Genomic DNA, 19254 nt, shown 5'->3' with positions numbered 1-19254 from the left:
TTTCTGCTCTGTGTATGGGATTCTCTGGATTTGCCGATATACGTTCCACGTCTTTAGTTAGATGGAGGAATTTTTTTGTATAATCTGCTGTGGATATTTTTGGAAGGGTTTTAATACTGACCGCACAGTATTCTGTCCTATCCTTTCCTATTTTAGCTGGAGTGGCCTCTTTTGCTAAATGCTGTTTTCTGCCTGTGTGTATCTTTCCTCTCCTACTCACAGTCAATATTTGTGGGGGGCTGCCTATCCTTTGGGGTTCTGCTCTGAGGCAAGGTAGTATTCCTATTTCCATCTATAGGGGTATTTAGTCCTCCGGCTGTGACGAGGTGTCTAGGGTTTGTTAGGCACACCCCACGGCTACTTCTAGTTGCGATGTTAGATCAGGATTTGCGGTCAGTACAGTTACCACCTACTCCAGTGAAAGTTATTCATGCGGCTCCAAGGTCACCGGATCATAACATTTGGGCTGTGAAAGCTTGAGATCCCACGGGGATGCCGAAAGTGTCGCATGAAGTCTCTGGCTTGTTCTTGAAGGAAGGTGATGCACTGTCTCCTGATGGAGGAGGCATATCCTGGTTCTCCGTGGCAAGGTCCTGGGGTACCGGGATGATGCTTGTGAAGTGAACAGTCTCTGACACCGCCGGAAGGTGTTTCAGTCCAGTGCTGGTGATGGGGATGAAGTTACCCACTTCCACAAGATTCGCCTGGTCAGATGTAGGCCACGCACTTGTGGCAGTCAGTGGACGGATACAGGTCAGACCTCCACTCGCTGGGGTTAACGGGCACACAAATTCACATCCCTCACGGTCAGTGTGTGCAAGGTCTGAGCAGCTCCAGTGCGGGCCCAAACTTTCACGTAGCCCAACGTAGAGTGAATCAACCTTCTCCTGCTGCGCGCTCCGTCTTCCCGCCAAGTGTCCCACTTTCCCGCACACCGTCCCCTTTATCCCTGAGACGCCCCCTATAGTAGAGAGCAAAGGACTGTCCGAGTCAAAAAGTTTTCCCCCCAGCAACAATGGTGACAGCCCCGATAGTCCCAGAACCGATACGAGAGAGGCATAGTCGGCCCGGTCCATCATCCTACACTGTCACATCTGGCCGCTTTGGGTTTGACGCTGCATAAATATGCAGAATCAAACCCGCAGCAACTCTGGATCATGGGCACATACTCTTACTGAGAAATCAGCATTTGACTTGATATGTAAATAAAGCTGAAGACCTAGTATAGATCTGATTCCACAGTTAGTTCAGCTCTATTCACTGCACATCGCCTCCTCATGCTTGAAAACAGATGCAGTATGGATGTGGTTTTATTTTTCAAATGTTTTGAAGTAACTATGGCACCACAGGAGTTCAGGTACTACAGTGGTATTGCCTTCCTCTCGTGTAGGGTGATGCCATGCCTGGAAACAAGGAGGATCCCTTTGACAAGTAACTTGTACATGCAAAATGTTCTGACTCCAGTCCAGAAGGGGGAACTCTGAACCCGGTTTCATGGGAACTTAACTAGACATATATTCTGGCTTTGAGGAGGAGTTAGTTAGTTGGTGTGAGACAGAGAAGGAGGAAGGAGCACAGGAGAAGCGAGGAGCTGGAGGGGAAATGTGACTGGCCTCCCTCCACGCTGAAGTGCAGGAACCAGGCACCGGTTGCCCGAGGCTGTGGGGGACTTCATGCCCCATAGCAGAAACCGGAGGGCAGGAGATTGAAAGTAACTTGCCCACATCTACACCCTGAGGTACATCATCATACAGAGCCCGGAGTCACTGTGAAGAGAGACACCTATAAAACGTCTCGTGGCTTGTATCATTTAATTATTTCTGGCACCACACCATCTTTGCCAAATGCACCGGGAGCCTTGGGGACCCAACTTCACCTGTGGGAAGCCATCCTTTCTGCAGTGCCATCACTCCCCAGAGGACCCCTTTAAGCAACGTCGGTCACCTCTGACGTAATACCACAAGTGGCATCAAGAACATTGTTATTTCTAACAATTTAATTTGGAATAACAGGGCCAAAGACCGGGTCACCACCACTGTGACTTCCCCTTTAATGACCACCGGACCCAGTACTGAGTAACCCCTAGGCCCTGGTGGGCGCTCCAACTTGGCATCACGAACAGGATACGTTCCCCAGAATTGCCGGGTACTGTGTGCCATAGGCTGCATTGGATTTGTGTGTGGGCCGCCATTGCCATGCCGGGTGGAGCATGAGGAGAAGAAGGAGGCATGCCTTCGTGGGCGGAGCTTGAAAAAGAGCGCAGTGAGGAAGCGGCGCTAACTGCTGAGAGGAAGCCGGAGGCCTTTACTGGGAACCGGAAAGAGCACCTTACTGAGCGCAGGATGAACTGCTGCAGACTCCAGTGACAGGACATCAGGCCTGTGTGAGGTTAGCAGGGGGGAAAGGATATGTCTGACCCGGGAGGAGATCCAGCAGTGGTCACAGCTGCAGGCCACATGATGCCACCAGGTCCCGCGGTGGCAGCAGCCGCTGTAAACCGGCCAGACCCCGCCGTAGCTACAGCCCCCATAATGCCGTTATCCATGCCCAATATACCAGGAGGAGCCTGGCTGCCACGATATTCAGGGGAGTCTCACATGCTGAGTGACTTTAAAGAGAGACTCTGCAGCCTATTTGAAGTATACTCCCTGACGGAACACCAAAACGTCAGCATCCAAACTGAGCAATTAATTGGAGCAGCACAAAGGGAGGTTAAATCCTGGCTGGATGGTGAAAAAAGAACTGTGGAGCAGATTTTAGCCGAACTGAAAAACACTTTTGACACCCGCACTGCTGCAGAAATCAAGATGAGGTTTTTTCTGTGCAAACAAAGGGCACAGGATAGCATACAGGACTATGCCCTTAATCTTCAGGAGGTACTGCAGGCCATTAAGCAGGTTGACCAGAACAGCATACAGGATGGGGACAAGCTATTAAAGGAGTAGTTTACTGAGGGACTACTGTCCAGCACCCACAGGACACAGCTGCGCATCCTGGCCTTGCAAAATCCTCACCTGGATGTTGCACACTTCAAAGATAGGGCCACCCGGGTGCTACATGAACCACACTCTAGCCATGCAGTGCCCCCTACGCGTTCAGCAATTACATACCACCTGGAAGTGGCACCCTTTCATTAGGCTCCCCTCTGCAGGATTGCGCCTCCAGGTACAGGAATTGACCAAAAGCGTAGCTGCACTAGCCAAAACCGTGTAATCCCTGCAAGAGTCCCAAAAGGAAAGATCCAGCTGGCTTCCAGTCCAGATGACGTCCCCTGGCGACGACAGAAGAGGATCCCACTGATCAGAGGAAGAGACAATGACCGCTATCATCAGGACGGGCGACCAATTTGTCGCCGCTGCAAACAGGCAGGACACATCGCAAGATTCTACAATTTAAACGAGCGACCCCTGGGGCAGAGGGCCAACCCCCAGGAGTAGGATATACTCCTATATATATTTGTTATCACTTTTATACTGTTCCATAGTATCACAGTTGTAACTGCAACTGTGGTCTAGTATTTTATATTTTTTATTAAAATGGCACTTTGGCACTTTATCACGGTCCCTTAATTATCTTTTGACATTGTTTTTCGCTTCTTCCACTATTAATACTTTAATATATATTGGGTCATTTTTGACCCTTACTTTGTATCACTTTCATATGCACTTTATTAGTGTTATTAGATTGTCTCTGATGAGACATGTTTATATATATATATATATATATATATTCTATCACATGATATAATCTGTTATATTCTGATGATAATGTGTGCAAAAAATGTAAAGCGCTGCGGAATATGTTAGCGCTATATAAAAATAAAGATTATATTATTATATTCACTGTGGTGGTGTTTATATTTTGAGGCTGCTTATACATTATTTCACTGGGTGGTCTATTACATTTATATTTGGGTTGAAGGCTTTAGGTCACTATTATACCTATTATACACTATAATATTACTAGGTGGTTTATTACATTTATATTTGGGTTGAAGGCTTTAGGTCACTATTATAACTGTTATACACTATAATATTACTAGGTGGTTTATTACATTTATATTTGGGTTGAAGGCTTTGGGTCACTAATAATTTGTACTAAGACTCTGTTCCATTTATAGACATATACTCACGATACTGATTGGCAGATAATTTGTTATTTAGATAATGGACACTTGCTGTCTGAGTTTCGGCCGGTGCGCATGCGCTCTGGCATCCTGGAGTTGTTGCTGGCAACGGTGTCTATCATTGGCGGTGGGCGGGTACTGGGTCCGGCCTCTTCCCACGTAGTCTCGCGCAGCTTGAGGCTCAGTCTCACTGTGTCACAACTTGCCAAGACGCACTTGCCTGCCTCATTTTCGTCCGAGATAGCCGGCGCTGCATGCGCCACAACACGGACGTCTTACAGACAACTATCGATTACTGTTTTGACAGTACTCTATATTAAAACTACAAGTACCGGCATTCCATTTGTCTGTCATATGAGGTTTTAGGGCGGGGTTAGATCACTATTGGTCAGCCTTGATTTAAAAGGACCATGATTTGGTTATGATGCCACTTCCTCTGATGAAGACACGCCGCCAAAACGTGCATAGGGGCAGTGGCACCATCTACTAGGGCATTGGTAAGTTTGTACTCTTTATTGCTATTATTTCCACTCCTTGCCCAGTGTTTAACATGTCGCTATTTATCTGTACTTCGAGATTTCTAACTCACTGTATATATCAATAGCACTTTTCTGCCTTTACATAGAACTAGTATAGTGACAGGGGAATTCAAACCAGGAATTCAAGCTTGAGGAGGATAATTTGCATATTCCAGGTGCCTTCTGGGAAAAGCGAAGAGTCTCCCTAAGCAAGAAGATCGTTGAGTACAGCCGGGACCAGCTGCTTGGAAAGCATCACCAAATTTTTGCCTGTAGGACATTATTGCAAAAAAGCTTGGCTGAGTAGATTACACAAGAAGGAAAACACACAGCAAGTCAGCAGGATCTACGAGCAACATGGCAGATGTGACAACCTACATGGTCAGCTGCAGCATGTGCTACATGTTCGCAGATCGACCAGAAGAAGAATCCAATTTCACCTGTCAGAAGTGTAGACTAGTGGCCCTTTTAGAAGAAAAGGTGCGGGGTCTGGAAGAAAGAATAGCAACTTTGAAACTCATCAAAGAGAATGAAGACTTCCTAGACAGAACAGAAGCATCTCTACTGGTCACAGAAGGTGAAAAAAGTGTCAGAGAACCTCCAAAAGCAGATGAGTGGAAGCATGTGACCAAAAGAAGCAAGAAGACCATGGAGAAATCACCAACCACACAACTGAAGAACCGATATCAAATCTTTGTAGAGGATGAAGATGGCACACCTAAGGATGAAGCAATACCAGCAAGCAAAAAAGAAAAGGGCACACAGCAACAAGTGACAGCAAAAAGTACAGCCAAGAAGCAACGAAGAGTGGTGGTGGTGGGAGACTCACTACTGAGAGGCACAGAAGCAGCCATCTGCAGACCGGACATAACCGCAAGAGAAGTATGCTGCCTTCCAGGTGCGATGATCAAGGATGTGACCGATAGGATAGCAAAGCTCTTCAGCTCCAAGGACGTCCACCCATTTCTTCTGATACATGTTGGCACCAATGACACGGCAAGGAAGGACCTACCGACAATCTGCAATGACTTTGAAGAGTTGGGGAAGAAAGTAAAGGAACTGGATGCACAGGTAGTTTTTTCTTCTATCCTTCCAGTAGACGGGCATGGCACCAGGAGATGGAACAGGATCCTTGATGCGAACAACTGGCTAAGACGATGATGCAGACAACAAGGATTCGGATTCCTGGACCACGGTGTGAATTACTTGTACGATGGACTCCTCACCAGAGACGGACTACACCTCAACAAACCTGGGAAACACACATTTGCCAGAAGACTTGCTACACTCATCAGGAGGGCGTTAAACTAGAAGAAGAGGGGACGGGAAGAAAAACATTAGACTCGAACAAAGAAGACCCAGGAAAACATACTCAGAAGGGAGGTAAGAACATTTCTAAAACAATCCACAGCGAGGAGATTGGAGCAAAACAAAATCCTCTAAACTGCATGCTCGCAAACGCCAGAAGCCTGACAAACAAGATGGAAGAACTAGAAGCAGAAATATCTACAGGTAACTTTGACATAGTGGGAATAACCGAGACATGGTTAGATGAAAGCTATGACTGGGCAGTTAACTTACAGGGTTACAGTCTGTTTAGAAAGGATCGTAAAAATCGGAGAGGAGGAGGGGTTTGTCTCTATGTAAAGTCTTGTCTAAAGTCCACTTTAAGGGAGGATATTAGCGAAGGGAATGAGGATGTCGAGTCCATTTGGGTGGAAATTCATGGAGGGAAAAATGGTAACAAAATTCTCATTGGGGTCTGTTACAAACCCCCAAATATAACAGAAACCATGGGAAGTCTACTTCTAAAGCAGATAGATGAAGCTGCAACCCATAATGAGGTCTTGGTTATGGGGGACTTTAACTACCCGGATATTAACTGGGAAACAGAAACCTGTGAAACCCATAAAGGCAACAGGTTTCTGCTAATAACCAAGAAAAATTATCTTTCACAATTGGTGCAGAATCCAACCAGAGGAGCAGCACTTTTAGACCTAATACTATCTAATAGACCTGACAGAATAACAAATCTGCAGGTGGTCGGGCATCTAGGAAATAGCGACCACAATATTGTACAGTTTCACCTGTCTTTCAGTAGGGGGACTTGTCAGGGAGTCACAAAAACACTGAACTTTAGGAAGGCAAAGTTTGACCAGCTTAGAGATGCCCTTAATCTGGTAGACTGGGACAATATCCTCAGAAATAAGAATACAGATACTAAATGGAAAATGTTTAAGAACATCCTAAATAGGCACTGTAAGCAGTTTATACCTTGTGGGAATAAAAGGACTAGAAATAGGAAAAACCCAATGTGGCTAAACAAAGAAGTAAGACAGGCAATTAACAGTAAAAAGAAAGCATTTGCACTACTAAAGCAGGATGGCACCATTGAAGCTCTAAAAAACTATAGGGAGAAAAATACTTTATCTAAAAAACTAATTAAAGCTGCCAAAAAGGAAACAGAGAAGCACATTGCTAAGGAGAGTAAAACTAATCCCAAACTGTTCTTCAACTATATCAATAGTAAAAGAATAAAAACTGAAAATGTAGGCCCCTTAAAAAATAGTGAGGAAAGAATGGTTGTAGATGACGAGGAAAAAGCTAACATATTAAACACCTTTTTCTCCACGGTATTCACGGCGGAAAATGAAATGCTAGGTGAAATCCCAAGAAACAATGAAAACCCTATATTAAGGGTCACCAATCTAACCCAAGAAGAGGTGCGAAACCGGCTAAATAAGATTAAAATAGATAAATCTCCGGGTCCGGATGGCATACACCCACGAGTACTAAGAGAACTAAGTAATGTAATAGATAAACCATTATTTCTTATTTTTAGGGACTCTATAGCGATGGGGTCTGTTCCGCAGGACTGGCGCATAGCAAATGTGGTGCCAATATTCAAAAAGGGCTCTAAAAGTGAACCTGGAAATTATAGGCCAGTAAGTCTAACCTCTATTGTTGGTAAAATATTTGAAGGGTTTCTGAGGGATGTTATTCTGGATTATCTCAATGAGAATAACTGTTTAACTCCATATCAGCATGGGTTTATGAGAAATCGCTCCTGTCAAACCAATCTAATCAGTTTTTATGAAGAGGTAAGCTATAGGCTGGACAACGGTGAGTCATTGGACGTGGTATATCTCGATTTTTCCAAAGCGTTTGATACCGTGCCACACAAGAGGTTGGTACACAAAATGAGAATGCTTGGTCTGGGGGAAAATGTGTGTAAATGGGTTAGTAACTGGCTTAGTGATAGAAAGCAGAGGGTGGTTATAAATGGTATAGTCTCTAACTGGGTCGCTGTGACCAGTGGGGTACCGCAGGGGTCGGTATTGGGACCTGTTCTCTTCAACATATTCATTAATGATCTGGTAGAAGGTTTACACAGTAAAATATCGATATTTGCAGATGATACAAAACTATGTAAAGCAGTTAATACAAGAGAAGATAGTATTCTGCTACAGATGGATCTGGATAGGTTGGAAACTTGGGCTGAAAGGTGGCAGATGAGGTTTAACAATGATAATTGTAAGGTTATACACATGGGAAGAAGGAATCAATATCACCATTACACACTGAACGGGAAACCACTGGGTAAATCTGACAGGGAGAAGGACTTGGGGATCCTAGTTAATGATAAACTTACGTGGAGCAGCCAGTGCCAGGCAGCAGCTGCCAAGGCAAACAGGATCATGGGATGCATTAAAAGAGGTCTGGATACACATGATGAGAGCATTATACTGCCTCTGTACAAATCCCTAGTTAGACCGCACATGGAGTACTGTGTCCAGTTTTGGGCACCGGTGCTCAGGAAGGATATAATGGAACTAGAGAGAGTACAAAGGAGGGCAACAAAATTAATAAAGGGGATGGGAGAACTACAATACCTAGATAGATTAGCGAAATTAGGATTATTTAGTCTAGAAAAAAGACGACTGAGGGGCGATCTAATAACCATGTATAATTATATAAGTGGACAATACAAATATCTCGCTGAGGATTTGTTTATACCAAGGAAGGTGACGGGCACAAGGGGGCATTCTTTGCGTCTGGAGGAGAGAAGGTTTTTCCACCAACATAGAAGAGGATTCTTTACTGTTAGGGCAGTGAGAATCTGGAATTGCTTGCCTGAGGAGGTGGTGATGGCGAACTCAGTCGAGGGGTTCAAGAGAGGCCTGGATGTCTTCCTGGAGCAGAACAATATTGTATCATACAATTATTAGGTTCTGTAGAAGGACGTAGATCTGGGGATTTATTATGATGGCATATAGGCTGAACTGGATGGACAAATGTCTTTTTTCGGCCTTACTAACTATGTTACTATGTTACTATGTTACTATGTTACTGTGTAGTATGTGTACTATTATATTTGTATATTCCTAATATTACCTGCTCAGTGGTGGTGCCACCTTATATCTGTTTGGCTCAACCGTTAGCATTTCTGGCTACCTTTTATAATTTTGTATGTATGTTTTTAAATATTAATAAACATAGTTATTGTTCAATATACACTGTTTTCTATATGAGTGCATGTATTTAGCGTAGAACAGGTGTTCACATTTGTCCAATTTGGACGCTACAGTCTTCTGAATTTTTCAGTTTACATAGAGTGTTGATTATGCCTCCTTTTGGCTAGGGGTAACCATCTGATGTATCAGCAGGCTCAAGTAGCAGACATCACACCAGCAGAGGAGCAAGAGAATCCACCTCCTGCTCTCGGTGAATCTGTCATGCCCACAGTAAGCGGAAGCACTCTTAGGAGATCCGGTACACCTATGTTACATAGAATAACCAGTAGCATAGCCATAAGAGAGCGCATAACACCAGTGCTAGCAAGCCTAGTGAATCTGGTCAGATCACCCTCAGAACCTGTGCTGCATAGATCTACCCGTAGTACCAGAGGTCAGATCCCAGCCTGTTACAGGGACTAAGCTATAAAATGTCAATAATTGTTGATACCTGTTTAAAAATGTTTGATTTTGCTTATTGAAAGTTTAAATGGACAACCGGGTAATGGACGGTGAATTAGCTAAAAACTTTCCCTTGTAAATAGTTGGCACCTACTAAGGTGCACTTTATTGGTTTTACCACGCACTGACAGCGTGAGTAGAGCTCTGTTTGTTCAAAGACCTGCGGAAAAACCGTTTGGCATTGCAGAAGAAGGTCTGGATGTTATGCCTTGCAGCCTGCCCAACACCTAGATGGGGGTTTAGAACGGGTCCCTCACATCATTACTGTTTTTGATGAACAAGGGCACCCTGGTACAGTATAAGACCAGTTGTACTCTTGTAAATAATGTTTTGCAACATTCAAAGAAAATTGCCTCCCGTAAAGGGAATAAAATGTTTTGTACCTGTTTAACCTGTTGAAATGTATTTCTAAAATTAATGCACATTTTTAACCTGTTATTGTTTTTGTTTCTTTTCCCAGTCCGGGAGTACTGGATTTAACGGGGGGAATGTGGCACCCCAGGAGTTCAGGTCCCACAGTGATATTGCCTTCCTCTTGGGGAGGGTGATGCCATGCATGGAAACAAGGAGGATCCCTTTGACAGGTAACCTGTACATGCAGCATGTTCTGACTCCAGGCCAGAAGGGGGAGCTCTGAACCCAGTTTTAGGGGTGCTTCCTTAAACATATATTCTGGCTTTGATGAGGAGATAGATAGTTGGTGTGAGACAGAGAAAGAGGAAGGAGCACAGGGGAAGTGAGGAGCTGGAGGGGAGCTCTGACTGGGCTCCCTCCATGTTGAAGTGCAGGAACCAGGCACCGGGAGCCTGATGCTGTGGGAGACTTCATGCCCCATAGCAGAAACTGGAGGCAGGAGATTGAAAGTAACTTGCCCACATCTACAACCTGAAGTGCAGCAACACAATACAGAGCCCGGAGTCACCGTGAATAGAGAACCCTATAAAACGGCCTGCGTTGCCTATCATGCAGGAATGGTCTCAGGACAGAGAGTGAGAGAGGACCTTGAAAAAAGCCATCAGCAAGGGACTATTATACATCATGTAGTGGAAGGTTCTCAATCTGACCTAAAAAAGGGAATTGATCTTGTTTTCTGGCTGCCTGGACTCCACCATCACCTGTTACCAGTACCCTGGACTGTGGCCATGAATCACCAGTAAACAGGTAAAGAGATTGCAACATTGTGTCATTTGATTATTTCTGGCACCACAACATCTTTGCCAAATACACCGGGAGCCCTGGGGACCCAGCTTCACCTGTGGGAAGCCATACCATCCTTGCTGCAGTGCCATTACTCCCCAGAGGACCCCTTTAAGCAGCATTGGTCACCTCTGACCAAATAACACAGGTGGCGTTACAAACATTCTTATTTCTAATAACCCCTTTAAAGCCTTTCCCTTTAATTAGGACTAATAGGGCCACAGACCGGGTCAACGCCACTGTAACTTCCCCTTTAATGACCACCGGACCCGGTACTCAGTAACCCCTAGGCCCTGGTGGGTGCTTCATAATCATACCTCTTCTTCAGGACTAACCACAAAAAGAATCATTGTTTGTTCTGATGAACAGGTATGATTACCTTGAAATGCATTGACAAATAAAACCACAACCTTACTGCACTTGGTCTTTTATCATATATTGGATCCACGGCAGCGCATTTTGCATCCACACTCCGCTCCAAAATTCTACCCTATCGTTTTGGTGGATCTGCAGCAGCATTTTTTTGTGAGTTTACAAAGTGGTTGTGACAGTCACAACCTCACCAGGTGAGCAATTCCCACTTTACTCTTTTCCTTGTAATCCTGATAAGACCCTATGGCGCTTATTGTCATTCCAATTTTATTTATACACATGCATGACTGAAGACTAGTGTTGAGCATTCCGATACCGCAAGTATCGGGTATCGGCCGATATTTGCTGTATCGGAATTCTGATACCGAGTTCTGATATTTTTGCGATATCGGGAATCGGTATCGGGATGAAGATTGATGTGTAAAATAAAGAATAAAAATAAAAAATATTGCGATGATGTCGCGGCTTGTGATTGGTCGCGTGAGCGGTCCCATGAGCCGCGACGTCATCGAAGGTCCTTCACGTGCTCATTCTTAGGAAGTGGAATCATGGCAGTTGCAGCGGTTACAACCAGGGCGCGTCCGAGGGTAAGTATATCAATATTTTTTATTTTTATTCTTTATTTTACACATGAATATGGATCCCAGGGCCTGAAGGAGAGTTTCCTCTCCTTCAGACCCTGGGATCCATTACAGAACACATTCCGATATTTGTGTCCCATTGACTTGTATTGGTATCGGATATCGGCCGATACCATCCGATACCGATACTTTCAAATATCGGAAGGTATCGCTCAACACTACTGAAGACTCCTGTACCTGATGTCATACAGCATAGATGATGTCAGTCAAGCAGGCTGAGGCGTCACTTGGCAGGGAACACAGCTGGAATGACAGAGGTTTCAGATCTTTACCCAATCTGCATATCAAGTCGAATGCTGATTTCTCAATAAAGGAGGAATGGACTGGCCATGTAAGGGTATTGCTGTGACAAATGCTCTCTAAAACCGAACTCTACTGAAAAACGTGTACTGGATTTTTATTTTTCATATCATACATAACTTTAGGGTTTACTTACTGTATTGAATTATAACTGGAGAATGAAATGAGTCCCCCAAATGCAAGTGAAAATGAATAGAAAACCTGGGCACCAGCATCAAGCCAAGTAACTGGATTTGATAATTCAGCCACCTAAATGACATTAAAATATGTAGTTATGGTAAATATAAAACAAAAGCATTTAATCTGTTGGTTGATTCCAGGTAAAAGCAGACCAATATACATGTATGCAGTAGATTTAATCCTTCTTACATTTGCTGTGCACAATATAACATTTACTGACCTCTGCATAGATGCTTTCATTAATATGTAACATATTTGTAATAATTTTTGTGATTCCGTTTCTAAAAGAACAAAGTCCATGAAAGTAGAGAAAAACTTTTTCAAGGTTTGTCAGTTCATTGTGGATGGAAGTCAGCACAATTACAGATATTTTAAATACATAATAATATTGGGCTGAACATAAGTATCTCTCTTTTTCTGTGAAAATAGCAATAATATACTAATATCTTCCAACTAATCATGCTGGAATATTATGAAACAATTCTAAAAATGTAAAGTTTGACTCGAACTAGACGACTTATAACTTCCCATATATATGTATATGTGTATATATAAGGCAGAAAATTAATGGAAAATCCACTTATCTACATTCTGTGTCTCTCTATAACAGATTTTGCAAGAATAATTTGCAGTACATTACAGTATAGATTGGGTATTAAAAGAACTCTGTCATCAGGTTTTTGGAACCCCATCTGAGAGCAGCTTCATGTGGGGGCAGAGACCCTGATTCCAGCGATTGGTCATTTACTGAGCTGCTTGCTGTCATTTTGATAAAATCACTGTTTGATTTGCTGCAGTTCTCTAAATGTTGCACTCTGTATAACTCCAAAAACACCACTTTTTGGCAGCTTTCTGCCCATGTACAGTGTACAGAAGAAGCTGCCAATCAGTGGTTTTGAGGTTATAGAGAGCTCACGAATGCTTCTCTACCTGGCAGTAGCTTTACTAGCCTTCTAAGGCTATTATTCTGCTGTTAAAGCAGTGATTTTATCAAAACAACAGCAAGCAGCCCAGTAAGTAACACATCACTGGAATCAGGGTCCCTGCCACTACATTATGTTCTCAGATGGGGAGGCAAAAAAGTTGTGACAGATTACCTTTAGGCCTCTTTCACATGCCCTGATACTTCCAGTTCTGGAAAAAACGGTACCGGAGATATCCGTGACCGTGTACCTGTGTGTGTGTTACTTGCGACACATGTGTGGCAACCGTGTGCCATCCGTGTGCCACTTCAGAACCACATGGACTGCCGCCGGGGAAGAAGCGCTACAGTAAGCGCTGTTCCCCAGTGGCAGGTGCTGAAGACGCATCTCTTCATTCTCCCTTGCTCTGCCGCTGGTGATCGGCGCGAGCAGAGCAGAATGATGAGAGTTATATTAAAGTTAGAAAGATGACAGAAGGTAGGGGCTTTTTGGGACTATTATTTCCATCACTCGACCCAGCTGCCGCTAATAATAGTGACAACAGGAGCAGATATTCCTCAGCCACCGCCTGCGATATAATTAAATAAATGAATGATACACACTGCGTAGATTCCCCCCCTATTTTTTGTAACCAAGCAGGCACAACTCACAGCTGGGGGCTGCAACCCTCAGCTGTCAGCTTCAGCAAGGTTGGTTATCAAGAATAGCGGTGTCTCCACGCTGTTTTTTTTAATTATTTAAATAAATAATTAAAAAAAAAGCATGGGGTCCTCCCCATTTTTGACAACAAGCCTTGCTAAAGCTCACAGCTGGGGGCTAGTATTTTCAGGCTTTTAAGGGGCCATTGACATAGACCTCCCAGCCTGAAAACAGCAGCTTGCAGCTGCCCAGAAAAGGCACATCTATTACATGCACCAATTCTGGCGCTTTGCCCGGCTCTTCCCACTTGTCCTGTAGCGGTGGTAAGTGGGGTTCATATTTGTGATGTTGACTTCACCTTTGTATCATCAGGTGACATCAAGCCAATGGCTCAGTAAAGGAGAGGTTTCTATAAGACACCTCTCCATTACTAATCCTATAGTTATATGGTAAATAAAGACACAGCCAGATGTTGTCACCTGATGAAGACTGTTGTGGCCATCGAAATGCATTTTGTAATAAAGAATTAATCCCCTGCGATACCTCCTAGCGCTCCCTTGACTGTGATTCACAGCACCTGTAAGTTCCATCCGTCCCAGTGAGCTCATGGCTGGAGCTGCTACAGACTTATTGCTAATTTAACCCATTCACTCCTTCTGGCCTGTCCTCAGCACTCCCCAGAGACCTCATTACTTTTTCTCCCACAGCCAGAATAAAGTCCTTTAATTGAAAAAATTACACAGACTCTGTTCATAATCTCAAATAAACCATACTTACGACTTCGCCTAATTCCACCATCCACCATCGTCGTGATGTCTCATGCCTTAATCCATGTCTGGGGGCTAAATAGATTACAACCTTGACGGTGCCAAGATGCGACCGTCTAGGCTGAGAACCACTAATGAATGAGCTGCTGCGAGCGCATCATTATTAACCAACAGTGACATCATCGAGGCCGGGCTGAACTACGGTGACCTCAAGACCATGGGAAAATGCCAGAGATGATGTCACTGCTGGTCAATGATGTTGCACTCTCATCACCTACCGGAGACATGAATATGTGAAAGAGGCCTTAAACATCTCATCCACCTGTATCAGGAAAAAATGTTGCAGATTTTCAAATTTGTTACTCATGTCTCATCTGTTTATTTTATTACAGTTACTTCCATAGTGCTGACGTTTTCCACAGTGCTGTGGACATATTATAGTGTACATCAATACACTTCCAGTGTGAGGCTTACATTGTAATTTCAGAGACACTCCAGTCAATTTAATAAGAAATGAGTTAAACCCTTTAGGACCAAGCCTAATTTGGCCTTAAAGTCGACAAATTTTTTGTTTTCGTTTTCTTCATTTTCCCTTTCCAAGAGCAATTACACTTTTTTTTGTACACACAGCTTTATGATGTCTTGTTTCTAGTGGGATGTGCTGTTTTTGCCCTTGGCACAATTTTGGGCTACACACAACCTAATACCTAACTTTTATTAAGTCTTTATAAGAAGAAATAGGAAAAAACACCAATTCTATTTTTTAGAATTTTATGTGGTCTTTTAGATTTAAAATTTTACTCTTTTTATTTGCTTGCACAAATAAAATGTAACTTTATTTTGTGGATCAGCACAATCATAGCAGTACCAAATGTATATACACTGCTAAATAAAATAAAGGGAACACTAAAATCCCACATCCTAGATATCACTGAATGAAATATTCCAGTTGCAAATCTTTATTCATTACATAGTGGAAAGCGTTGAGAACAATAAAACCTAAACATGGTGAATGTAAATCAAAACTAATATCCCATGGAAGTCTGGAGCTGGAATGATGCTCAAAATCAAAGTGGAAAATCAAATTGCAGGCTGATCCAACTTCAGTGGAAATGCCTTCAGACAACAAAATGATGCTCAGTAGTGATGAGCGAGCACTTAAATGCTAGGGTGCTCGTTGCTTGGGTCGAGCAGAGTGGAATACTCGGGTACTCGACCAGAGAAACGAGCCCAATGTAAGTCTATGGGAGACCCGAGTATTTTTACCTCGATCCCCCCAGGGGGTCCTTTTAAGATCTAAAAACATCTGAAAATTATGGAAACACTGCTGAAATTACACAGGAACATCATGGGGATCACACCTGGAAGCATTCTTGACTCCTAGTTCACAGCTGTAAACCTTTTTTTCCGAGATTCATGCCATTTTTCACGGTGCAACATAAGCCACACTAAAACAAAACCAAAACGGATTTTGCTGGGAAATATGTTAAGGTACATTCTTTGCAGGTTAATGACTTGCCTGTAAGGCCAAATTATTAACCCCAGACCAAAATGTTCCTCCCCCACTTGGGCTTAGTTAAGATGCAGCGTTTTTGAAGCGTTTTTCCACTTTAACATTGCTTTCAACCACTACAAATGCATTCACTGGGAAATGTCATTGTAACATTTAACAACCCTAGCTGGCCATGTGGTGTGTGACACATAAGCAGACCCATCTTGTTTCGTTTATGAAGGAGTGACTCTTAAAATCACAGAGCCTATTTTTACTGGTGCATCAGGCGACATTATTCTTCTTAAAGGGCCATTATTAAACAGTGGGTCTACTAAACTTGTAGCCTATGCTGTGAGTGGATGGGCTGCCAAGAATTACGACACACCAGAATACCCCTTTTATAAGATGTCCAGGGGTAACTCCTGAAAAAGTGTTGCATTGAATTCAAGGCCTGCCCTGCTACCAATTCATATGCACCCCATTAAGCCTTTGAACCCACATACTGGATGGGCACAGGAAAATCCACCTCACAATATGCTTTTTGTACTCCGTACTCCTTTGCTTTACATATTGGCAGCAAAACCAGCCCTGCTGCATAGTCATATGCACCCCATTACGCCTTGGAACCCACATAATGGATGGGCCCATGAAAATCCACTTCACAATATGCATTTTGTACTCCCATACTCCTTTGTTTTACACATTGGCAGCAAGGCCAGCCCTGCTGCATAGTCAGTCATATGCACCCCATTACGCCTTGGAACCTACATACTGGATGGGCCCATGAAAATCCACTTTGCAATATTAATTTTGTACTCCCGTACTCCTTTGTTTTACACATTGGCAACAAGGCCAGCCCTGCTGCATAGGCATATGCATCCCATTACGCCTTGGAACCCACATACTGGATGGGCCCATGGAAATACACTCGTATTTTTTAATGGTATGATGGTTCCCTCTTTGCAGAATTATTTACAGGAGAATTTGGCCATTATATTTGCCATGTTTTTAACACTAAGATTCAGATACGGCTTTAAATAAGGCTAATACTTGCAATACAATGCAATTTTATTGCAAACTACAAAAATCAAGGAATAGTATGATTGAATAGTGTGAGTACGTACACTTTTGTATATGTTAACATACAAATATTGCAAACTACAAAAATCAAGGAATAGTATGATTGAATAGTGTGAGTACGTACACTTTTGTATATGTTAACATACAGAGGTTAATAAGTACATACAGTACAAGGATTAAATACATATAGTGATTATGTATATATGAAGATTAACTGCATACAGTATACTTGCATCATCCACAAGAGGCTTTTAAACATCATCCGTCTGGAATATCAGAGAAGCAACACCAAGAGAGAAAACCCCTGGGAGATTACCTACACTGCATGGGCGTCCCCAATTATGCAGGTATCAGCACACTGTACGTGTACAGGTACCCAGTTTTGGCATCTGTCTTAGTAATGCTTCTATGGACTTATATAGTGATTTATACTATGTAGTAACTCTAGTTTCACTCAGCCCTTCAAGTGGCCAGCTTTCAAGGTTGTATGAAACTGAGATGTCATGGAGTCATCAGATGAGGGGCCATAAACCCCTAGAAAATAAAAGCCACAAGGGTTTTGATCAAACCACCACAAGCAAAGTTTCAGTAAACCTTAATGTTTTTCAATGAAAAACAGCAAACATATAGAGGCTTAGAACTGTTTGTGAACAAACATTTCTCAAGATTGTGCCACCATGAGCATTGTCTGTCACATCTGTAAATGTTTTATAAGAAATGCAGCTATGTGATTGTCTGAATGCATTTCGTATACAGTATTTTAATCTGGATTCCAAATCGCCATTTGTATATTCGCCATTTGTACATTTTAGGCAGCCAAAGTTATCGCTCTCAAGGAGAAAAACTAATATAGTCGTCAAAGAAATATTTGTAATGAACTACCAAGCCAAACTAACAGCATTGCTTTATCAAATTTATATGAAGTGTATTGTGTCCAATGTGAGCAACCAGGCAACACAAAAAGGAGCTTTTCAAGTGAGCTCTCTAAGGTACACAAATGTTATGATGTCTTTGCCAACAAGGATGTGGTTTCACTAATGGGGGGTACCTTTTTTAAAAATATACTATTGCCATCACAGCCCCCCTTGCTCAAAATTCTGTGGCCTATAAAAGTATAGAACACATTCACCCAGGTCATGTCAGAGATAAGGAAGAGACATTGCTGGAAACAGAAAACAGAGTTAAGAAGTAGCCCCAATTTAGGGGTGTTGGTCTCTGAGACTTGTAATGTAGGACATGAGCTGACAAACAATTCCCCAATGTGGGGTCCTTTTTTTCCTAAATAAAATAGTGCTATCAGAGACCCTTACCCAAAATTCACCGTACAGAGCACATTCACCCTGGTGATCTACTTGCAGAGGACATATTTCAGAATACAGAGTTAAGAAGTAGGCCCAATGTAATGTAATGCCCAAATCCCCAATGTGGGGTCCTTTATTTACTAAATAAAATAGTGCCATCACAGCCACCTTGCCTAAAATTCACCCTACACAGCACGTTCACCCTGGTCATCTAGTGGCAGTTAAGGGACACATTGCAGGAGACAGAGTTAAGAAGTAGACCCGATGTAATTTAGTGCTCAATTCCCCAATGTGGGGTCCTTTCTGTACTAAATAAAATAGTGCCATCACAGTCCCCTTGCCCAAAATTCACCGTACAGAGCTTGTTCACCCTGGTGATATAGTGGCAGTTAAAGGACACATTGCAGGAGACAGAGTTAAGAAGTAGGCCCACTGTAGGGGTGTGGGTCTCTGAGACTTGTAATGGAGTGCATGACCTGACAAGCATTTGCTCATGGGGGGGGGGTAAATTTTTTAAAAATATTTCATGTGGATCATAGACACCCTGTTCAAAAAATTGACTGTAGCAGCACAGAACACGTGAAACCTGGTGATCTAGTGGTGGAAAATGTGGAGACATTGCTGAAGGCCTCATTAAAACCTAGGCCCAATTTAAAGGATCGTGTCTCCTACACTTGTAATGCCCATACAGTCAGTGTATAGGCTGACAAACATTTCCCCATGGGGGGTTATTTAAAAAAAA

At 43.0% G+C, this 19254-nt stretch overlaps 1 protein-coding gene across 3 annotated transcripts in view; it reads right to left on the bottom strand.

Annotated features, from left to right (window-relative positions):
• Positions 1 to 19254, bottom strand: part of SLC6A19 (solute carrier family 6 member 19) — a 966903-nt gene that overhangs the window by 529454 nt on the left and 418195 nt on the right. For all 3 annotated transcript variants that reach the window (XM_069730438.1, XM_069730439.1, XM_069730440.1), the window contains one exon: positions 12267 to 12379. In XM_069730438.1, the coding sequence (XP_069586539.1) occupies positions 12267 to 12379 (113 nt within the window). The remainder of the gene's footprint in view (positions 1 to 12266; positions 12380 to 19254) is intronic.

Source organism: Ranitomeya imitator, chromosome 6 (assembly GCF_032444005.1).
Source record: "Ranitomeya imitator isolate aRanImi1 chromosome 6, aRanImi1.pri, whole genome shotgun sequence".
Taxonomy (NCBI): Eukaryota; Metazoa; Chordata; class Amphibia; order Anura; family Dendrobatidae; genus Ranitomeya; species Ranitomeya imitator.
Note: the sequence above shows the minus strand (reverse complement) of the source record. Positions and strands in the feature narration are given on the sequence as shown.